Consider the following 19628-nt stretch of genomic DNA (forward strand, 5'->3'; position numbering starts at 1 on the left):
TGATTCTAGCCAGCGGTTCACAGATGCAGCCTTCCAAGGATGAGGGCCAGAGGAAAAACTCATTTTGAAAGAAAATCTGAAACCACGGGCATGGTGGTGGTATACACCTATAAATCCAGTGTTTGGGGTGATGGCAGTAGTAAAAAAGATCAGGAGTTCAAGACCAGCTTTGACTGTTGGTGGTGGCTTTTTTTTTTTTTTTTTTTGGAGAGAGGGTTTCTCTTTGTAACCGTCCTGGCTGTCCTGGAATTCGCTTTGTAGACCAGGCTGGGCTCGAACTCAGAGATCTGCCTGCCTCTTCCTCCCGAGTGCTGGGATTAAAGGTGAGGCACATATTTTTAATCCCAGCATTGGGGAGATCGATCTCTGTGGATTCAAGGCCAGCCTGATTTACATTGTTCTAAAGAAAAAAAGTTGAAATGGGTCATTCAGATAGCCCAGTGGATAAAACCATTTGTTGGGCAAGCTTGAGAATCTGAGTTCAATCTCTGGAACCACCTAAAGGCAAACAGGAGTGAAGCAAATCCACAAACTTGTCCTTTGACCTCCAGACATGCTCCATGCCTCCACACGTGAGTGCAAACCCCCCACATCCCTACCCCCACAGTAGATTTTTTTTTTTTTGGTTGATGTACATGTACTCCCACATTTGAATTCTTTTCCTTTCCGGTGTGGGAAGATTGAGCCCAGAGCCTCCTGGTGGGTGTTAAGCAGCCCATTTAATTATTTAAATTAACATTATCCCCTGACATCCTGGTACCCACAACCCCTTCCTGCTGTGCTCCCCGAGCACCCCTCAGGGACTCCTGCTCAAGGTCCTCCACCGTAAGGAGCTGGAGCCCTGTCCCCCGATTTGTGTTAGCAAGCCGGGGTCTGTTCTGATGCTGGAATGGTTTGCTCCAATGCTGGGGGGTCAGGAGGCGTGGTGCTCAGAGCGAGCTCATCCTGGCCTAGGATGCCATCTTGGTCTTCATCTGTTCTAGGGCCAGTGGGCCCAAAGAATGTTACCATGGCACGGACCTGTGGCAGCTCTGAGAAGGTCTCTACCGCTAACAGCATGGCCAGGAGCCCCAGGAGCAAATAACCTGGGGAGAAGAGTTAGGGCAGCTCTTAGGATGCTCACAGTGCTCCCCACCCACTTCCCAGTGTGATGATCCACCCTGGTACTATTGCAACTCCCAGCATGGCCCCCAGAATTCTTTGGACTACAACACCCACTTTGTGCCCTAGGGTAGGATCTCGTCCTGAGTTGTAGTCGAGGCTCCTCTACCCTCCTCTTTTCTGGACTCACCAAGAAGGGCAAACTGTCCGAGATGGTAAAGGGCTGGATGCAGGCCACGTCCACGGCCAGGCAGCAAGTCCCCTAGGCCGATAGTGCTGAGTGAGCCGAAACAGAAGTAGACGGCTTCCAACAGGCCGCAGTCACCCTGGATAGCCCACAGCACCAGCGCTGGCAGAAGCACAAACACACAGACCACCAGGAGGCCCAGTCCTGCTGCCTGGAGCAGGGCGGCCTGGGCTGGCGCCAACCGCCAGCGAACAGCTACCCAGGCACCCGGGCGATTGAGCACAGGCAGCAGGCAGTGGCGCAGGGCAGCCACAAGTGCTAGAGAGGCTGGTAGCCCGAGGGCTGCATAGACCACGCAGAAGGCCTTTCCACCCGCGGACAGTGGGGCCATGTGGCCATAACCTGCAAAAGAGCAAATGCGGGCAGCAAGCTTTCGATGTGGGATGCCTGTGGGGGTCACATTTTTCTCCATCTTCTCCCACGGAAGTCTGCCTTTTGGTAGCCAAATGACATGAACGCTTCAGGCTGGGATCCTCTTTGACTGGATGGATGGATGGTGGGCAGGTCCCTGTTGTCTTTTCTGGAAAATTAATCCTGAAGACATTCCCCTAGGCCTTTTGCAGCTGGAACAACTTAGAACTGATGTTCTCTCTTTGATAGGCCCTTCCTCTCTCCCCGTACTTCAGAGGGAACCTAGAGAGCCTCGTGCATTCTAGGCAGGGGCTCTAAACTGATGTACTCCTAGCCTGACACCGCCATCCTGAAGCTTATCAGTTCTGTTCTTAACCAATACTTCCAAATCTACACCCCGTGGGGTGCCGTCTGATGTCACTCCCCACATGTGTAGCCATCTTTCTGTGTGCCGTATCTTGTGCCACATTGAATCTAAACCTGCCCGACCCTGGTTTACAGTGGGGGACGCAAGCAAGAAATTCAGAAGTTCTGAAAACCGCAGTCAGAGGCAGAGGAACAGCCGCAAGTGAAGGAGAGGTGGGAGAGTGGGGCACGCTGGGAGAACAGGATCAACGGGGTTTACAGGTTGTCAACTCCAGAGCTCATAGGAATCAGAGGTGAGGAAAGAGAGCAGTGAGGACTGGGTGGGCCAGAGGGCATGTGTTCTAGAGGCAGGTCCCATTCTGCTCCAGCCAGTTGGAAAAGAAGTTAGAAATACACATTTCACTTTAACAAGTGTTTAGACTATTTGCAGGACAACCAAACCAAACCAAACCCTAGGACTTTTATTTCCCTGTGCCTGAGCACATGCTGTTCTCCTAGCCAGGAACTTCATCAACCCTGGGCTCAGAGCACATCAGTACTTCCTCCCCTCACCCTCTTCAGAGGGTGCCTAAGCTGTGTTTCCTACAGCATCTCTCCATCCAAGAATCTCTCCCACCCTGCCGTCTTCTTTGCCTGGCTTCAGGCCCATGTGATCTGGGCTTCTCTCCTGGATTCAGAGTGCATAGGGGTGGGGTTGGGGAGGCCACACCCCTCCTGGCAGCTTAAGTGGAGGCACCAGTTGGGGTGTGTGGTGTAGGGGAGCCCCAGTTGTGATGTCAGGCCTGATAGAGCCTTGGCTTTGTCTGGAGCTTTGGGATGGGGGAAGGGCGGCGCTCTAGGGCCCTCAGAGCCTCCTCCTAGGTTGCCTGGTGGTGGTGGCCTACCGGTGGTGGTGAGGATGCTGGCAGTGAACAGCAGAGCTGAGGGCAGATCCCAGTTGCTTGCCTCTGAGTCGTTGCCCAGGCTGGAGACTCCGTGGGCCTGTGCTCTCAGGACGGCACCTAGCAGCTCCGCCAGTGCCTCAGGTGGCAAGCAGGCCCTGTGCTCTGCCTGGAAGGTAGACAGCTCAGCCTGGAGCTGGGCCTGGAGCTGGAGTGCTGGGGGGCCCTCCAAGGCCTGAAGCACCACAGCCCCAAGGCTCAGGGCCAGCAGGTGGGCCACAACCAGGAGCAGGTATCTGGCCCATGGTTTCAGACTCCCCATGGCATGGAACTGAGTCTGGGGTGGCGAGGGAGCTGGCTAAGTCACCAGAGCCACCCAGGGAGGGGTGGCAAAGGGCGTGGCTGGGAGGAGGTGCTGCGTGGGTAGGTGGCTGAGATGACTGGGGTGTGAATGGAGGGAGGTGAGATGGAGCCTCCCAGTTTCTGGGGCCAGACATGGCAGCCAGGCACTGGGGGGAGGTGGAGGGAGGCGCTGTGGTGGAAGAGTGGGTGAGAAATGCTGCCTGGAGAGAGCCTCACACCTGCTCACAGTCACAGTCCCTCAGCCGTGTATCCACTCCAGTTCACTCATTCAGGGAAGAGGGCAGACACGGGTTTCTCCCCTCCTGGTGCTCATACAAGAAATCTGCTGAGAAACCACCAGGGAGAGCAAGCTTCTCAGGAAAACTCTTTGAAGGAAGTAATATTTCAACCAGAGAATAAGAAGCCAGTTAGGAGCCGGGCTGTGGTAACGCACACCTTTGATCACAGCCCTCGGAAGGCAGAGGCAAGCCTGAGTTTGAGCCCAGCCTGGTCTACAGAGCGAGTTCCAGAACAGCCAGAGCTACACAGAGAAACCCTGTCTGGAAAAATAGAACAGAACAAAAGCCAGTTGTGGCGCTGAAAAGATGGTTCCGCTGTAAAGAGCACTGGCTGCTCTTCCAGAGGGCCTGGGATTGATCCCTGGCAGCTCACAGCCGCCTGTGACTCCAGTTCCAGCTCTGACCCTTCTTCTTGCTCCCTCCAGTTTTAGGCACACTTGTGGTGAAGACATACATGCAGGCAAAACAACCATCCATATGTATTTTAAAAAAGTATATAGGGCCGAGTGTGATGGCACACACCTTCAATCCCTGCTCTTGGGAGGCAGAAGGGCAGATTTCTGTGAGTTCGAGGCCAACCTGATCTACATAGTGAGTTCCAAGTCAGTTAGGGCTACAGAGTAAGACTGTCTCAAAATAAAATTAAAAAATTTAAAATTTCATAAGTCAGTCATAGTAATCAAGAGACTAACCATAAGGAAGGGTCTGAGGACATAGGCTTTTGGGGACAGTGGACCCAGGGAAATCTCTAGAGGGTTCTATGGCACTCTGGGGGGAACAGTGGTGGTCTAGGCAGAGGGTGGGAAAGAATTGTGGGATTAGTTGGAAGTAGTTGTGGAGAAAATGAGGTAGCAGCACTCTGGCAGGTGCCAAACTTCCTACCCCAGCTTTTGCTGGGGACCTCCTGCCTCTCTGCCTGGCTGGACCACAGACCAGGAATGGCTGCCATGTGTCCGTGGGTTCACTCATAAACCATGGAGGGACCCTGGCCTAAGGCAGTGGGTGGGAGTAGGTGAGACAGAAGCTCCAAGCAGTGTTGAGAATGCCAGGGTAGGTCACTGCCATACCTGGTGGGCGTGCGATACCTGGTGGGCATGCTTATTCTGTCTAGATCCAGGCCATAGGCAAATCCAGGGCAAACCCTCAAGATATTTCCCAGAGGCTATGGGCATGAGATCTACCTAGTGTGGGGACAGCATGGCTTGAGAAGGATTGCTAGAGATGATGGTATTGCAGCTGGGCCCCCACTGGCAGTGACCACCCAGCAGGGAGCAGCAGGGTGAACCTTCACTTGAATGGCGGAACTGGCTCAAGTGAGAACGTGGAGTGGACAAAGGCTGGCGATGGTCAGAAGGTGGAGGAGATCGTCGGTATTTGTAGCGCTGGGGAGGCTGAGATGGGCCCTAGGAGAGAAGTGTGGTGCAGGCATTCTAGATTTGTCTCAGGCTGTTTATCTGCTCATTGTTTTAGGGGCATAAGGACAAGGACACTGGGTTACCTCCAAGAAAGGTGACAGACTGCATTTGGGGAGACAGCTTACGAGTTTATTTGGCTTCATTGGCTCCCCAGGCCAAGGCCCCAACCTTGGCTGGGGCAGGAGAAAGGCACCCAGAGGGCCCCGGCTCTGATAACCTCCAGGGAAGGGGGTCCAGGAACTAGGCCTTGGGGACAGGGGCCACAGTAACAGGACTTGGTCAAAAGTGCTGGTGACACCTGAGGTCAGCCCCTCTCCCCTGTACCTCCCCCTCCTCCCTGCACCACTTCCGGGGCAATTCCCTGAGACAGGCTCTGGTCCTCCCAACCAGCTAGGTACAGTGTCAGGCCCCAGTGGGGCAGGTAAGTCAGGGGGCCTACAGGTTGTAGGTATGTGGGGTGTGGCCCCCCATCCAGTGTGAAGGCTTTCTGTGCAGTGTAGTGTTCCTGACCCCCCCAAGGGGCCGGGGTCCCTGGGGGAAACCAAAGCAGCCACAGAGGCCTGCCTGGCTCCTCTTCCAGTGTATGCTATGCCTCCTCTAAGGCAGCTGGAGCGCGGGGGTGTGGCCTGGCCCACTCAAGGCCCTGCTTCTGGTGCCCATGGGGCCTGAGCACCTATATCTTTGGTCTGCGTCCTGCAGTCCTGGGAGCCTCCCCGGAAGGGGTTGGCAGGTGGGGAGTCCCAGAAGGGATCTGAGTCTGGGAATAAGGTCCAAGGTGCCCGTCGGGGCGCAGGCTGTGGAGAGGGCAGGGGTGAAGGCCGTGGCCCAGCTGACACGAAGCTCCACGGGTCAATACGGCTACGGAGTGGTGAGGGCCGAGGTCGGCTGATAAGGCCCAAGGGTGGTGATCGAGGGGTTCCAGGGGTGCCAGGAGCAGAGCGTGATATTCCTGGTGGGGGTGAGACAGTTCTTCCTATGGAGTTTTGAAGGGGTACACGGTTAAACATCTACTAACAGTTCCCCAGAAGGAACTGCCCTGCTCCGATCTAAGCTTCTAGCTATACTGTAAGCTATGATTCTAAGGTGCTTCATGCTCTATGACGAGTCTGTCCATTACACAGTGTTGCAGAACCAGGCTGTTCTAGACTGCTCAGGGCCGTGGGAGCCCTGAGCCTTTACATCTATATGCTCTGTGTTCCTTAACTTTTCCTCATCTACGCTGCAGACAGCTTATCAGTTAAGGGTGCCTGCTGCCGAGACTAACGACCTGAGTTCAAACCCTGGAACCCAGGTGGTGGCAGGAGAATACCTGTAAGTTGTCATCCATATTTGCACTGTGGCGTGTGCCCCCCACACTGAACAAACACATGTCAAAACAAATTAATTTCCTCATTTAGCCTGGCATGGTGGTACATGCCTGTCATCTCATAACTTGGGATGCTGAGACAGGAGGACTGGGCTATACAGGGAGACCCCACTTCAAACAATCAAATAAAAGTACTTCATCTGAAAACTGGGTATAAGAATGTTTGAGGGGCCAGGCGGTGGTGGCGCACGCCTTTAATCCCAGCACTCGGGAGGCAGAGCCAGGCAGATCTCTGTGAGTTTGAGGCCAGCCTGGGATACAGAGCGAGATCCAGGACAGGCACCAAAACTACACAGAGAAACCCTGTCTCGAAAAAACAAACAAACAAACAAACAAACAAAACAATAAAGAATATTTGATACGGGGCTGGAGAGATGGCTCAGGGGTTAAGAACATTGGCTGCTCTTCCAGAGGACCCAAGTTCAATTCCCAGCACCCACATGGTGGCTCACAACCGTCTGTGACTCCAGTTCCAGGGGATCTGACACCCTCACACAGACATACATGCAGGCAGAACACAAGTCAATGCTCATAAAAATAAATTAATTAAAAAAGAATGCTTGATACACAGATTATAAGTACTGTAATGGTTACAGTACCTGGCCTAACTAATCAATGAGTCTGGCACCATTAGGGAGGTTTCTATTATTTCACAGCTGAGCCTAGAGCTCTACCAGTGGTCCCAGCGCCTAAGGCTCTGTTTTGGGTCCCCATCAGCTGCCTGAGATCCTCTAAGTTCCTAGCCTCCTCCCTTTTCAGAGGGCCTCTATCTCACACTCAGTCTTAGGGTCACTCACCACGTGTCTCTTCCCGCCGAGGGCTCTTGGCTGACGGCTGGCCTGAGGGAACACCCAGGTCCAGCAATAAGGGTGCAGGAGTGGGTGGGCCACGGACATTGGGTGTTGTGGGTGAGAGGCGGATGAGCGGGGTGGAGGGCATCTCGGCTGGGCAGGGTGAGGGCATCTGTGCAGGGGGTGGTGCTGGTGGGGGCTCCCCGCGTTCACGGCTCAGGCCTCCAGGAGGCTGCAGGTCACGGCCAAGACCCAGGGAAGCCAGCAGAGCCGTGCCCCGAAGCAGCGCACGTTGGATCAGTTTGGGAGTCCCCGAGCTGTTGCCCCGCTCAGTGGGCCCGGACCGCCGTGGCTCCTCTGGCTCCGGGCTAGGCCGTGGAGGGTTACCTGTGGGCAGAAGTGGCACGGGTGGTTAGATGGAGGCTAGTACGCCTGCCGGGCGAGCATCTTCCGGACCCCTCGGTGACCTTGGAACAAGAACCGAGTTCTGCTTCCCACTGCCATCTTCCTGGGCTCTATCCGTAGAGCAGCTCTTGCGGGTCTGCAGAACCTCCCTACCACACACACACACACACACACACACACACAGTCGGCCAAGGGGAAGGGGGCTGAGGGCGGGGGCAACGGCCTGGAGCAAAGTCTAGAAGGAACTGTTGTGGAAGCTATCCTCCAAGTGGAACAGATCACTGCCTCGGAGTAGATGTAACTTCTCATAGGGCACCCCCTCCAGTCAGGCTTGTTTAAAGCCCTACATAGGAGGGGTCTGGAGGGTCACGTGACCGTCACCCGCCCTTCTCAGGTACTCATTCTCTCCTGTACCTCCTGGCCAGCTGTCCTGAAAGTCCTTCACTCTGCATTATCATCAAACCCTCCCTGCTCTAACCCCTTGTCCTCCCTCTGGGTGCCAGGCACCTAGCTGACCAGTCTGGAGATCTGGGTTGTCTAGACACAGAAATATAAGGCTGGGGAATGTGAGCTTCTGCTATGAACAGGATTTAGCTTGGAGTTCTGTTGGCCCAGGGAATCTTCTTTTTTAAAAAATATTTTATTTGTATGAGTATTTACTACTGTGAATGCCTGGTGCTTGCAGAGGCCAGTAGAGGGCAATGGATCTCCAGGAACAAAATAGTAATAAAAATGTAAAAAAGAATCTACAAGTATTAAAATAAGCAGGAGAAAAATGAAAAGAGGGAAGCGAGAGTGGAGCCTGGAACCCAACGGGGTGAACGGAAGTTCCTGAAGTCAGTTCTGAGAAACAGAGGTCCCCCGAGCTAAGTGACTTGTCCACGGTAACTCGCCTAGGATTTAAATTTGCCTCTAACTTCCTGAATGTCAGAGTTAGCAACCCTGCTATTTAGGAGAAGACAGCAGGATACGCTTGACCTGGAGACGAAGGTGAACTTGCTTCCAAGGGGCTGTAGGCTGGTGAGTGGCTCCTGCAATACCCTGTAGGCAGTTTTCTGTCAATGTAGGCTGACTGCAGGCTGCCAAAGAGCAACTCACTGTGACCAGGTTCCTAAGGGCCAGAACCTCCGTCTAGGGATCCCTGGGAGTGGCCTATGCATGAGATGCTCTGTGTGGGGGTCCTCTAAGAGACCCCAGTTCTTAGGTCTCAGCCAGCTTCCTGACTGTGGGTGTTTGGAAGGTAAGGTCATTGCTCTTCTCATGGACCCAGATGGTAGCAAGAGTACAGGCCCGGGAACCACAGGCTTGGTCAGCAGTTAGGCCGGGATGGTGGTGTCCTCAAAGAGTGACCAGGGGAGAGGTGTAGGAGTGAAGTCTTGTGTCCCTTCCTCTGGGAACTCAGGGAAGCCATGGCCAGAGGGCCTGGCAGGACGTGGACAGGACTGATCTGACCACCTGGGTTCAGAGGCCCTCCAATCCTCCCTTGGTCCTTCTGGCCTGGTACATTCTAGAACAAACAAATTCAGTCCCCTAGTCTTCCAGTTTTCAGTTCAACCCTCATACAACAGCCAACTGTGGGCCGCAACTGCTGGAGCAAAACATGTGGGGGCTGGAGAGACGGCTCAGTGGTTAAGAGCACTGGCTGCTCTTCCAGAGGACCTGGGTTCAGCTCCCAGCACCCACATGAAGGCTCACAGCCATCTGTAACTTCTGTTTCAGGGATCTGATGCCCTCTTTCCTCTTGTGGTGTTCACAGGCAATGCGTGCACACAGTGTACATACACACTTTCAGACAAAACACCCACACACATAAAATAATAATTAAAACCAGGTGTGGCTGGGCGGTGGTGGTGCACACCTTTGATCCCAGCACTGGGAGGCAGAGGCAGGTGGATCTCTGTGAGTTCGAGGCTAGCCTGGGCTACAGAGTGAGTTCCAGGACAGGCTCCAAAGATATACAGAGAAACCCTATCTTGAAAATAAAAAAAAAAAAAAAAAAAAAAAAAAAACAACCCCCCCCCAAAAAAAACAAAAACCAACCAAACAAACAAACCAGGTGTGGTGGCACACACCTTTAATCCCAGCACTCAGGAGTTAGAGGCAGACAATCTCTGTGAGTTCGAGGCCAGCCTGGTCTAACAAAGAGAGTTCCAGGACAGCCAAGGCTATTACAAAGAGAAACCCTGCCTCAAAAAATCACAAACACACACACACACACACACACAAAAAGAAAACAAAACCTTAGTAGAGGGAAGCTGAAGAGCCTGCCTCCAGAGTCAGATCAGCCAGGGTTCAAATCCTGGCTCTGCCAGTACCCTACAGCAAAGCACTTAACTTCTCTGTGCCTCCTGTGTAAAGTGAGCCAATGATGCTATCCACTCAGCAGATAGGAGAAAGCCAATATCAGCTGTTGTTACTATAGACACAGGTAGAAGGAGGTGATGGCTATGTGTGTGAGTGCTGAATGGGAAGGGCCCAGCTATTGGGCACAGTTGAGTGGGCAGGGCTCTAGTCTCAGAGCTATTAAAATAGGGTCTAAGGTCTACATTCTGCTGTGTGCAGCAGGCAGGGCTGGGATCCCTTTGAATGGTTCCTAGGTTGGAATAAGGTCCCACAGACAAACCACAACTTCCTGGCTCTGTGGAGTCTGGGCAGTGTTGAGCTGAGCCCTCTTCCCTCTGGTGTTGGAGCCCCACTTAGCTTCCTACGTAGTCTGTAGAGAGAAGGAAAGCTTCCCAGGAAGTCAGTTGAGAATATGGAAGCCGCAGGTTCTCTTGATTAGAGTCCTTAGCTGGGGTTGAGGTAGCGTACTCCCCTCTTAGAGCCTCAGTTTTCTTGTATCTAACATGGGGAGAATACTGGTTCCCCACTCACAGAGCTAGACATGTCGTCTCCCTCACAGGGAGGCAGTTATCATCACAGAGACCGAAGTCCTGACTCCCCAAGATGCAGATGGGGGTCCCAGATCTCTTCTAGCCTTGTCTTACTGTCCTCTTCTCCACCCATGGGTCCGCAGAAGGGACTCTGAAAAGCACTGTGGAAGTCATCAGTATAGCTCCACCTCTTCTGAGGTTACAGTGCTACCCAGAGCTGCAAAAGTCCTTAACGGGAGGGCTAGTCTCTAGCAGCCCGAGGCCTCAGGCAAGTCTACTTGTGTGAGTCTGGAGGCCGGAACTGGTGACCTGGGCTCCAGGTCTGCTTCTGTGCGGCTTTGGCTTCAGTTTCCTAGTCTTGAGTGAGAGCTCTAAAGGCAGGATTCCATCTCTGCCCGTTGGCTTCTCAAAGTCTACCCAAGTGCCCGCAGAAAGAGTTAAGCAAGATCCGATAGGGGAGACAAAGTTACTCACTCACCGTTGAGTGTTGGGGGAGTAGAAGGAGATCCTAATGGGGATGAATCATCTGAATCCAGGTACCACGTGGCTTCATCCATGCGGGACCTTCTTCTGGACAGGGAGGGGCAGAGAAGGCATGCTCTGTGAGTCTTAAGCCTCTAAAGAAGAGTAAAGAGCAGGATGGGGACACTCACTTACCTCCCATTCTGGGCCTCCCCAGGCTTGGGGGAACTGGGACCCCAGGCCCAGCAAGCACGCCTCTCTCCATTGCTTGAATCTTCTAGACGTCTAGGGGACTGGCGACCCCAAGTCTGGCCTGACTCTGCAGGTTCCACTGTAAGGGAACACCACGGGGTCTGAGTCCACCCTTGTCCTTCTGCACCATAACAGCCAGGATGGAGGGGCTGGGTCGGGCTTTGGTGGGATAGGTAGGTCTAGGCCTGGGCCAGCAGGGAGATGGAAGCAGGTACTTAATCCCTCAGCTGACCTTCGCTACTCATCAGTTAGCAAATCACCTTCAACTGCTTGAGTGTGAATATTTGCTCGGCCACTTACTGGCCATGTGGCAAATTACTCATTTCAATGTTCTCATCTACACTTAGCAATCCACTAGAATTACTGAGTTAATATTTGCAAAGCATTCAGGAAAATAAAGACTGTATGACCCGCTGAGCGGTGGTGGTGCCTTTAGTGTCTTTAACCCCAGCTCTTGGGAGGCAGAGACAAGTGGATCTATGTTAAGTTCAAGGCCAGCCTGGTCTACAGAGGAAATTCTAGGACAGCCAGAACTGTTATACAAAGAAACCCTGTCTCGAAAAAAAAAAAAGGAAGAACCAAGTGTGGTGGCACAGGCCTTTAATCTTGGTACTCAGGTAGATCAAAGTTAAGACTGTCTCAAAAACAAAACAAAAAAAACCCAAATCATGATATTATATAATTACCTCATTGGGGGGAAAAAGTAAAGTTTTTTTTTTTGGGGGGGGGCCAGAGAACTTAAGGTAAAAGTCTAGATGAAGAGGAGGGAAGTCTGGAAGCAGAGGGCAGAATACAGTGAGGGGGGCGGATCCACCTCCTGACGGGTAGTTTTAGGGGCTGTGGGGAAGGCAGGGCAGACCAAGTTTCTTACACTGGATGGCTCGGAACCGAGGGAAGGTGGGCGAGTCCCCAGCCCCAACCTCGAAGACGTTTCTCCTCCGGTCAAGGCCAGGAGAGGCCTGCACAGTGATGCGGTGTTTGAAATCTGGGTTTGGAAAAGGAGAGGGCGGGTGCAGATTTGTGAAGAGGAAGCCCTCAAAAACCTCAGGGACCCGTGGGAGGCTCCCAGGCCTCTCCGGTAGTGGCCACAGTGGCTGTGTGCTTGGGGGTGCTTCACTGCATTCCTGCCTCGTGGCTTTCAATAAAGAGCCAAGTGGTTGACCCCCATCCCAGGTAGATAAGTTAGTTTACTGTGCAGGCAGGCCGGCCCCACCCTCTAGTCCTCAGAACTTTCAGGAGCACCGCTGGCAGCCGCTGGCAGCCACTAGCAGCTGGACATGCAAATATTCCCGTCAGGACCCGCCCACAGGAAAAAAAAATAAACCCCTCCCTATTCCAGCCTTCCACCAATACCCCAAACCAATCCCGAAGCGACCAGCGGACAGGCTTGACCACACCCCCTGACGCCCACAGCCAACGGCAGATAGGCGTCCCGGAGCCCCGCCCCTTACCCAGGGGCATGCTGATGCGCTCTCCACCGTCGCGCGCCCGGAGCTTGCTCCGCTTGAAGGTGCCGCGGCGGCGGCGCACGTGTGGCCGCTCGCGGTCCACTTGCTGCAGCAGCAGCGTCAGCTCGCGCTCAAACACCTCTAGCTCCCATTGGGCCAGCAGGTGCTCGCGCCGTCGTAGCTGCTCCGCCTGGGACCGCTGCTCGCGGGCTGCACGCGTCAGCTCCTCCTCGCGGCTCAGTAGTTCCTGCGCTCCGGACAGTTAAGGAGGTGGGGTCAGCCAAGCATTGACCCAGACCTCCCACCTCGTCCTCTGCCCCATCTTGTATCGCTGGAGTCCTCCCACCTTTTCCTTGGCCCGCAGTTCGTCAAAGAGGCCTTGGATCTCGCGTTTCCAGCCCTCCTGCATGGAATGGAAGGAGTCCCGTGGCATCTCCCGTAAGACCTGCGCCTCTAGCGCCTCCAGCTGCTGCAGGATGGAGGCGAAGTCGGGCCTGCGGTGGGGGTCCTGTGCCCAGCAGTCTAATGGGGCGGGATAAGAGGGTCTGTGGGTATATGTGTCTGGGGCTAGGGAGTTTACCCCTCACCCGCCCAGCCCGTCCTCTTACCGGCCATGAGTTGTGTGAAGGGCTCAGGACAGGTAGACGGGATGGGCAATGTTAGCTTGTTAACAGCCACACCATAGGCTACTGCAAGACAGTCTATGCCACGGTAGGGCACCTCCCCAGTCAGCAGTTCCCACAGCAGCACCCCAAAGCTGTAGGGGAGACAAGGGATTTGTGTGTTCTCTTCACTCCGAAGCAAGGAGTAATTAAATGGTTTGGGGCCCTTCCGGCTTCAGCCTGTCTGGCCACCCCTAGTCTTACGCACCCCTTCTTACCTGCTGCAGCCCCAGACCGTCCAGTCCCAACCCAGGCTGTACCTCCAGACATCGCTGCCCTTTGAGAAGGTGGAGGCCTTGATAACCTCAGGAGCCATCCACGCATAGGTCCCCGCAGCACTCATCTGGGTGGTCTTGTGCCACTCTCTGGCGAGGCCGAAGTCGGTGATTTTGAGGGTCTTTTGCTCCATGTCGTCACCCTCGATGGGCTGCAGCAGCAGAACTGGGGAAAAAGTGGAGCAGGACTGTGGGTGTGGAAAAGAGGGCTAACAGCTAGGGGAAGAGCATGTGGCACACACATCTGATAGAGGTCCGGGCCAGGTACTGAGTACACAGAGGTGACTGATGAGGATCTGGCTTCCAGAAGCTCACAGCTGGGGGTGAGACTTAAGAGATAACAACTGTGGCAAGGGATTTCTAAGTTGTTTTTTTTTTCTCCTCCTCTAAATGATAGAGCTAAATTTTAACACTTAGTTCTAACTAAAATAAACAAGCCAAACTAAACCAAATGAAACAAGCAGGTAGGAATTCTTTTTTCTTTTGGGGGGGGGGGTTTGGAGACAGGGTTTCTCTGTGTAGCTTTGGAGCCTGTCCTGGATCTCACTCTGTAGCCCAGGCTGGCCTCGAACTCACAGAGATCTGCCTGGCTCTGCCTCCCGAGTGCTGGGATTAAAGGTGTGCACCACCACCGTCAGGCAAATTATTCCCATTTTACAGGTAGGGAAATGTCTTGATCAAGGTCATAGCAAATAAAGTTGAGATTCCATTCAGCCTAGGGCTGCAAAGCTAATGTTCTAGCTTTTTCCTGACAGTGAATGAAATAAAAACTGTAATGTGGTAGATTCTCAGTGTTGGTGGTTCTGCTTTCAAGAAAAACCTAGCCAGGCAAGGTGCCTCAGGAGGCAGAGGCAAGTGAATCTCTGAGTTCTAGGCCAGCCTGGGCTACAGAATGAGTTCCAGGACAGCCAAGGCTGTTATACAGAGAAACCCTGTCTTAAAAAACAAAAACGGAGAGAGAGAGAGAGAGAGAGAGAGAGAGAGAGAGAGAGAGAGAGAGAGAGAGAGAGAGAGACCTGTTGAATGTCTTGCCACTTTGCTGAGGCAGGAGTGTGGACTGGAACCTAGGCTGGGGAACAGGAGGGAAGCCCTCAGTGAGCAAAAGCCTGCAGGTGCTGGAGCCCCCAGCACTGTGACTGTCACAGCGTCTCACAGCAGAAGACTCCAGAAGGTATCTACAGAGGGAGCTGGGTGCGAAGAGAAAGGGAGGGTGACGGCTCTTGGTCACACTTAGCAGGGCTGTCCCCGGGCTTTGATCCAAGTGTGGCCACCACTCTCAGGACTAGGAGGAGAGGCAGCAACTTAGAAATCTCTTGCCAGGATAAAAACAGCTCAAGCAGCAGTGGTGGCACACATCTTTAATTCCAGCACTCAGGAGGCAGAGGCAGGCGGATCTCTGAGTTTGAGGCCAGCCTGGGCTACACAGCAAGTTCCAGGACAGCCAGGGCTACACAAAGAAACCCTGTCCCTGTCATGAAAAACAAAGCAAAACAAAACAAAACCCACCACCACCAATAACAAAAAACCCAGCTCAAGTGACAAGTTTTAGAGCAACAGGAGGACAAAGTCACAGAATCCTCAAGGGTCCATTCCTGGTGAGCAGGACCACCTGTTCTGAACATGTGTCAGGCACATCCTCCAGCTCTCCTGCACAGGATGTCAGGGCCGCAATGGGGACATGATAGGCGCTGAGAGTGAGGGAGAGGGGAAGGGCACCTATGTGGCCAGGTAAGCCAGGGAGGGCTTCTCGGCAGAGGGGTCAGACCAGGTTTTCATCTTTGAAAGCCTGAATCCAGGACCCATGTTTCCACTGCTGGCCAAGCCCTGAAGTTTCATGGATGATTTGGTACTGCTGCCTAAGTCCTTCCCAAACCCTCCATTTGGGGGGGTCTCTCTTTCCTTGCAGCCTCTCCCATTCTCAGACTCTCCTTACCACCCCTGGGCTACCTCCGTCTCTTCCAGTGCCAGTCCCACTCCTGCATGGCATCTTTTAAACTTGGCATCTAGGCGAGACAGCAGTGACACGCTCTACAGAGTATGGCTGTTTGTCTGTCTGCCCCCACGCCGGGCAGACTCAGTCTCTCCTAATTCAGAGTAGGGTCTTGAACTACACCTGCCCCTCTTCTGGACTGGGACTGAGTCTGGCATAGACAAAGCATAGGATGACAACAAACGTATCTCACAGGGTTGTCAAGGAGTCTCAGACCAGTTCAGACATTCCAAAGCCTGGAGCCCGACAGCTGGCAGACCGTTCTTACCCCCATCACCTGCCTCCGCGATCTCCGCTCACTGCTGTGAGAGTCCACTCCTTCCTCTCCACCCTCAATCCTAACTCCAACCTCCGGCCCCAGGTCAGGCTGTTGAAGGCAGTGGAACCGTTGCTGGGCCTGTGAACGGCCACAGGCTGGGGCTCTGTGGAGCCAGGACCCCCCCTCACTGAGGACCTCTGCCAGCCTTTAACCTGGTCTCTAGCCACCTGTGGGTGCCCACAGGCAGGCAAAGTACTTTCTGCACCGTTTTCTCAGCAGGGGGAGCCAGCCTCCCTCTTTTTGGCTGGGGAATCTGAATTTCAAAAAGAGGTAGCAGTCTCAGGACTTTGTATCTGTGGCATTCCGCTACCTCCCCACTCTCCACTCTGGTATTTGCCAAGCATCTCACTTCTGCATCCCCAGTGTTTCCTCCAGGTTGTTTTGTACCCTGCCTGGGTCCTGAATTCCTCACAACCTAAGTTACTGTTCTGATGCCTGACTGGGACCTTGGGCATGGGAGGTCAGTGGCCACCTAGGGGGGCGAGAGAGCCCAAGCCTTGGGGCAAGTCTGTAGTCACCTCCTTACTGCCCCCCACCCCCTCCCGGCCTCTGTCAGCCTAGGGAGTAGCCTGGCCAGCTCACACCTCTTCCTCTTCCCTCTCATGGTCCCTACTTCTCCTTTCTAGGAGGCCTGGGCTAACTTAGGGGGGTGTTCTTTGGGGGCGAATTGGGGGAGGTCAGGTCCAGGCCGGGCTGGCTGGTCAGTCCTGTGACTCGTGGGCCTAGAGAATTCCCCCTTCTCTCCCAGCCAGGCTTTCTCACAAGGCCCCCATTGTCCAGGAAAATCATGCCATTGTTTACTGCCTGAGCCCCCCCCCCAAGCCCAGGGACTCCCCCCACCCCAATCCCACAGACAGCAACTCAGGCCTAGGACCGGGTCTGTGAAGTTGGATGCCAGACTCAGGCTTGAGGGCACCTTGCCTGCCCTTCACCACCACCCAGACTGAGAGGGAAGCAGGGAACTAGGTCCCGGGCTGGGGGCGGGGGGCGCAATCCCTGGCTCCTTCCTCTCCTGAAACCCTGCCACCCCCAGCTCTTTCCTCCCCTGCAGGCAGCTGGGCTAGGGAGGGAACAGGGGCTGGAGCTGGGGCAGGAAGCCAGCCCAGGGGCAGCAGGAAACACAGGAAGCGGTGTAGAGGGTGGGGAGCAGGGGCCCGGACTATTGTTCCATTTTTTTCTGGAAAGAGAACGGAGGAAAAACAGAAGACAGGAGCCCCCACCCCCTGGGCCTTTGGGGAATCCCCCTCAGGCTAGTGCAGGGAGTGGGGTCCCTGGGTGGCTAGGGTCCACTCTGCTCTATAGATGATGGGGGGGCGGTGCTCAACTCTGGCACGGACTTGACTATCACTGGTTCTGCTATTTCCCTCTAGCTCCTGCTTTACAGTAAGTAAGCCACGGCCAAGAGACTCAAAATGCCCGCGCTGACCCCCTCAAGGCTCGCCACGCCTTTCCTCTCCAGCCATCCCCCTGAGCACTGTTCCCTCTGCATCCCCTGCCTTTCCCCAGCTGTACCCTCTGCTCCAGCAGACGCAGGTCCTGGTGTCCCCACATTGCTGGACTGCCTCTGAGCCTGCACTGTGGTCAGGCCCTGCCCGGACACCGGACCAAGCACCTCACTAAATGCTGCCTGTTTTGGACTGGCTTGAGACCTGCCCACTTCAGGAAGCCGTCTGCACCTGTCACTGACGTGTCTTGGGCCTGTGATAACTCCTATGAATGGGAGTCTGAGAGAGTGAGCAAGGAGTCTCCCTTCACTAGGCACTACCAGCCCTACTTCCTGATTCCCTCTTGGCCATCCTGCCAGAAAATATCTGCATCACTGGCTGAGGACCCACTGCCCATTGGGCATCCTGTGTCAGGGCTTTTGAAGGCCATTTGAGGCTGCTCTGGCCTCCTCATCACTCTCTTTTTTTTGAGGCTCTGAGTTGAAGCAATCGGCTTGTGACCATGTAGTCAGGGAAGAGTGGGATGGAGCAGCCTTGATCTCCAAGCAGGGAGGAAGGTCTTCCCTTCTGAGATCTCTGTCCTGAAGGAGCTATTTAAGGGAGGGGGGAGAGCAGCAACATCATGTTTATGAATTTCAGGAAAGGGGAAGGCTGGGAGTAACAGCCTCCAGGGGACTTCCCTGAGGTGGTGACCATGGTTAGGCAGGATGCTGATGGCCCACCTGAGAGCTGTCTGTCTGTTCGTTCGTTTGTTTTAGCTTGTCCAAACTGCAGCTGCAGGTTGGGATCACGGACTTCTAGGACAGAGGCAGAAATCTACCAGGTGCCTGGGGTTCCTGTTTTGGGGTCACTGATAGGCTATGGGTATCCCTGGATATCTAATACTCCTTTCAGATAGGAGTTCTTGACTTCAACACCTCCCCAACTAGGCTTAGCTAAGAGTTAGGAGGAGATGTGCGCACCTGGGCCTTGGCTGGGCAGTGCCCCTGGCCGCCCATGCCCCTGGCCGCCCATGCCCCTGCTTCATGCCCCTGGAAACTCACTGTTGTTGGACTTGAGGTCTCGGTGGATCACGGGCACCAGCGCCTCGCAGTGCAGGTAGTGCATCCCACGGGCGATCTGCACAGCCCAGTTGACCAGCACATGGGGGGGCACACGCCGACCAGCCAGGGCCCGGCTGAGAGGCCCACCAGCTGCATACTCCATCACTAGACATAGGTTTGGCTCCTCCAGGCACACAGCTTTGAGGGCGATGATGTTGGGATGTGCCAGCATGGCAAAAAGCCGGGCCTCCTGTCGAACACTTTCAGCTGTTACACTTATGTCCTCATCAGGGTCCTGGCGAGCTGCTTTCACAGCCACCAGCTCCCCCCGCCAGCTGCCACGGTAGACCTTGCCGAAGCCACCGATGCCGATCACCTCCTCCAGTCGCAGCTCCTGGAAGCTGGCCACCTCACAGGGGGGTGGGCCTCCACCCCGAGACACATAGTTGGATGGGAAGATGCCCACCTGGCCACCCACCTGGCCCGCCCACCAGCCCTCATCTCCGGAGATGGCTGCATCCCGGGACAGCACCTCCACACGGTCGCCCTTCCTCAGGGCCAGCTCGTCCTGCCCATTGGGCTCATAGTCGAACAGGGCTGTCCAAACAGGGTTGGCATAAGCTGCTGCTGCCTTCGGGGACCCCTCCGGCCGGACTCCACCACTACCCCCGCCGCCCCCACTGCCACTGCCATTCCATGACCCCAGCGGGCTCTTGAGGAAGAGGTTCTTCAAGGGCTCCATGGCCGGGAGCCAGCTTTGGAATGTATGGGGGACTTTCTTCGGGTGCCCGTGGTCTCCACCCCCGCTGGCTTCTGAGGCCCTAGTGCCGGAACTTGGGCATACGGGCCCTGGCCCTCAGCCCCAGACCCACGCCTCTCTGGGGAGCCAGGAGTGTCGCCTCCCGGCCCCCCGCATCTCGGGCTTCTGGAGGAGGGCACCGAGGGCAGTGTGGTCAGGCTGGAGGGGTGGGGCCCCCTGGCCTCCGGCGCCTCACCATGGCTGAATTGGAGCGACAGAGAGAGTCCCGAAGTAGTCCAGGGAACCTGGCTCCAGCGCCCGCCTACTGTAAGGTGGGGCCTGCCGGGGTCAGCGCCCGGACTCGGCTTGCGTCTTCAGGCACAAGAGGTGAAAAGTCCCCAGTGGAGCCGAAGCTACCTCTTGTCGGGCTAGTGCCTTTGGCCCCAACAGCTCCGACCCCGTTCCCTTCTTCCTCCTCCCTTTGTACTTTGGCCCCGGGGGCGGGAGGCAGAGGTGGAGGGTGGAGTTTCACTTTTTTCCGCTCTTCTCCCTCCTG

At 54.9% G+C, this 19628-nt stretch overlaps 2 protein-coding genes across 3 annotated transcripts; both read right to left on the bottom strand.

Moving 5' to 3' along the window:
* Positions 1-699: 699 nt before the first annotated feature.
* Kcnk7 (potassium two pore domain channel subfamily K member 7) lies at positions 700-4980 on the bottom strand. Its single transcript, XM_052714743.1, has 3 exons — positions 2950-4980; positions 1292-1690; positions 700-1085 (listed from the first exon to the last, which is right to left on the bottom strand). The coding sequence occupies exons 1-3, from the start codon at positions 3266-3268 to the stop codon at positions 859-861; spliced, it is 945 nt and encodes a 314-aa protein (XP_052570703.1). The 5' UTR covers positions 3269-4980; the 3' UTR covers positions 700-858.
* A 129-nt stretch (positions 4981-5109) lies between these two features.
* Map3k11 (mitogen-activated protein kinase kinase kinase 11) lies at positions 5110-19592 on the bottom strand. Of its 2 annotated transcripts, none has more exons than XM_052714741.1 (10): positions 18334-19592; positions 13522-13702; positions 13208-13356; positions 12946-13121; positions 12603-12846; positions 12023-12136; positions 11095-11230; positions 10916-11004; positions 7166-7546; positions 5110-5975 (listed from the first exon to the last, which is right to left on the bottom strand). In XM_052714741.1, the coding sequence occupies exons 1-10, from the start codon at positions 19073-19075 to the stop codon at positions 5638-5640; spliced, it is 2550 nt and encodes an 849-aa protein (XP_052570701.1). In that variant the 5' UTR covers positions 19076-19592; the 3' UTR covers positions 5110-5637. The 2 variants fall into 2 exon arrangements, with proteins under 2 accessions (XP_052570701.1, XP_052570700.1); XM_052714740.1 differs by having other exon boundaries at positions 10916-11007; positions 18334-19589.
* Between the last annotated feature and the right edge of the window lie 36 nt (positions 19593-19628).

This window comes from Peromyscus californicus, unplaced genomic scaffold, assembly GCF_007827085.1.
Source record: "Peromyscus californicus insignis strain IS unplaced genomic scaffold, ASM782708v3 Scaffold_4__1_contigs__length_199733344, whole genome shotgun sequence".
Taxonomy (NCBI): Eukaryota; Metazoa; Chordata; class Mammalia; order Rodentia; family Cricetidae; genus Peromyscus; species Peromyscus californicus.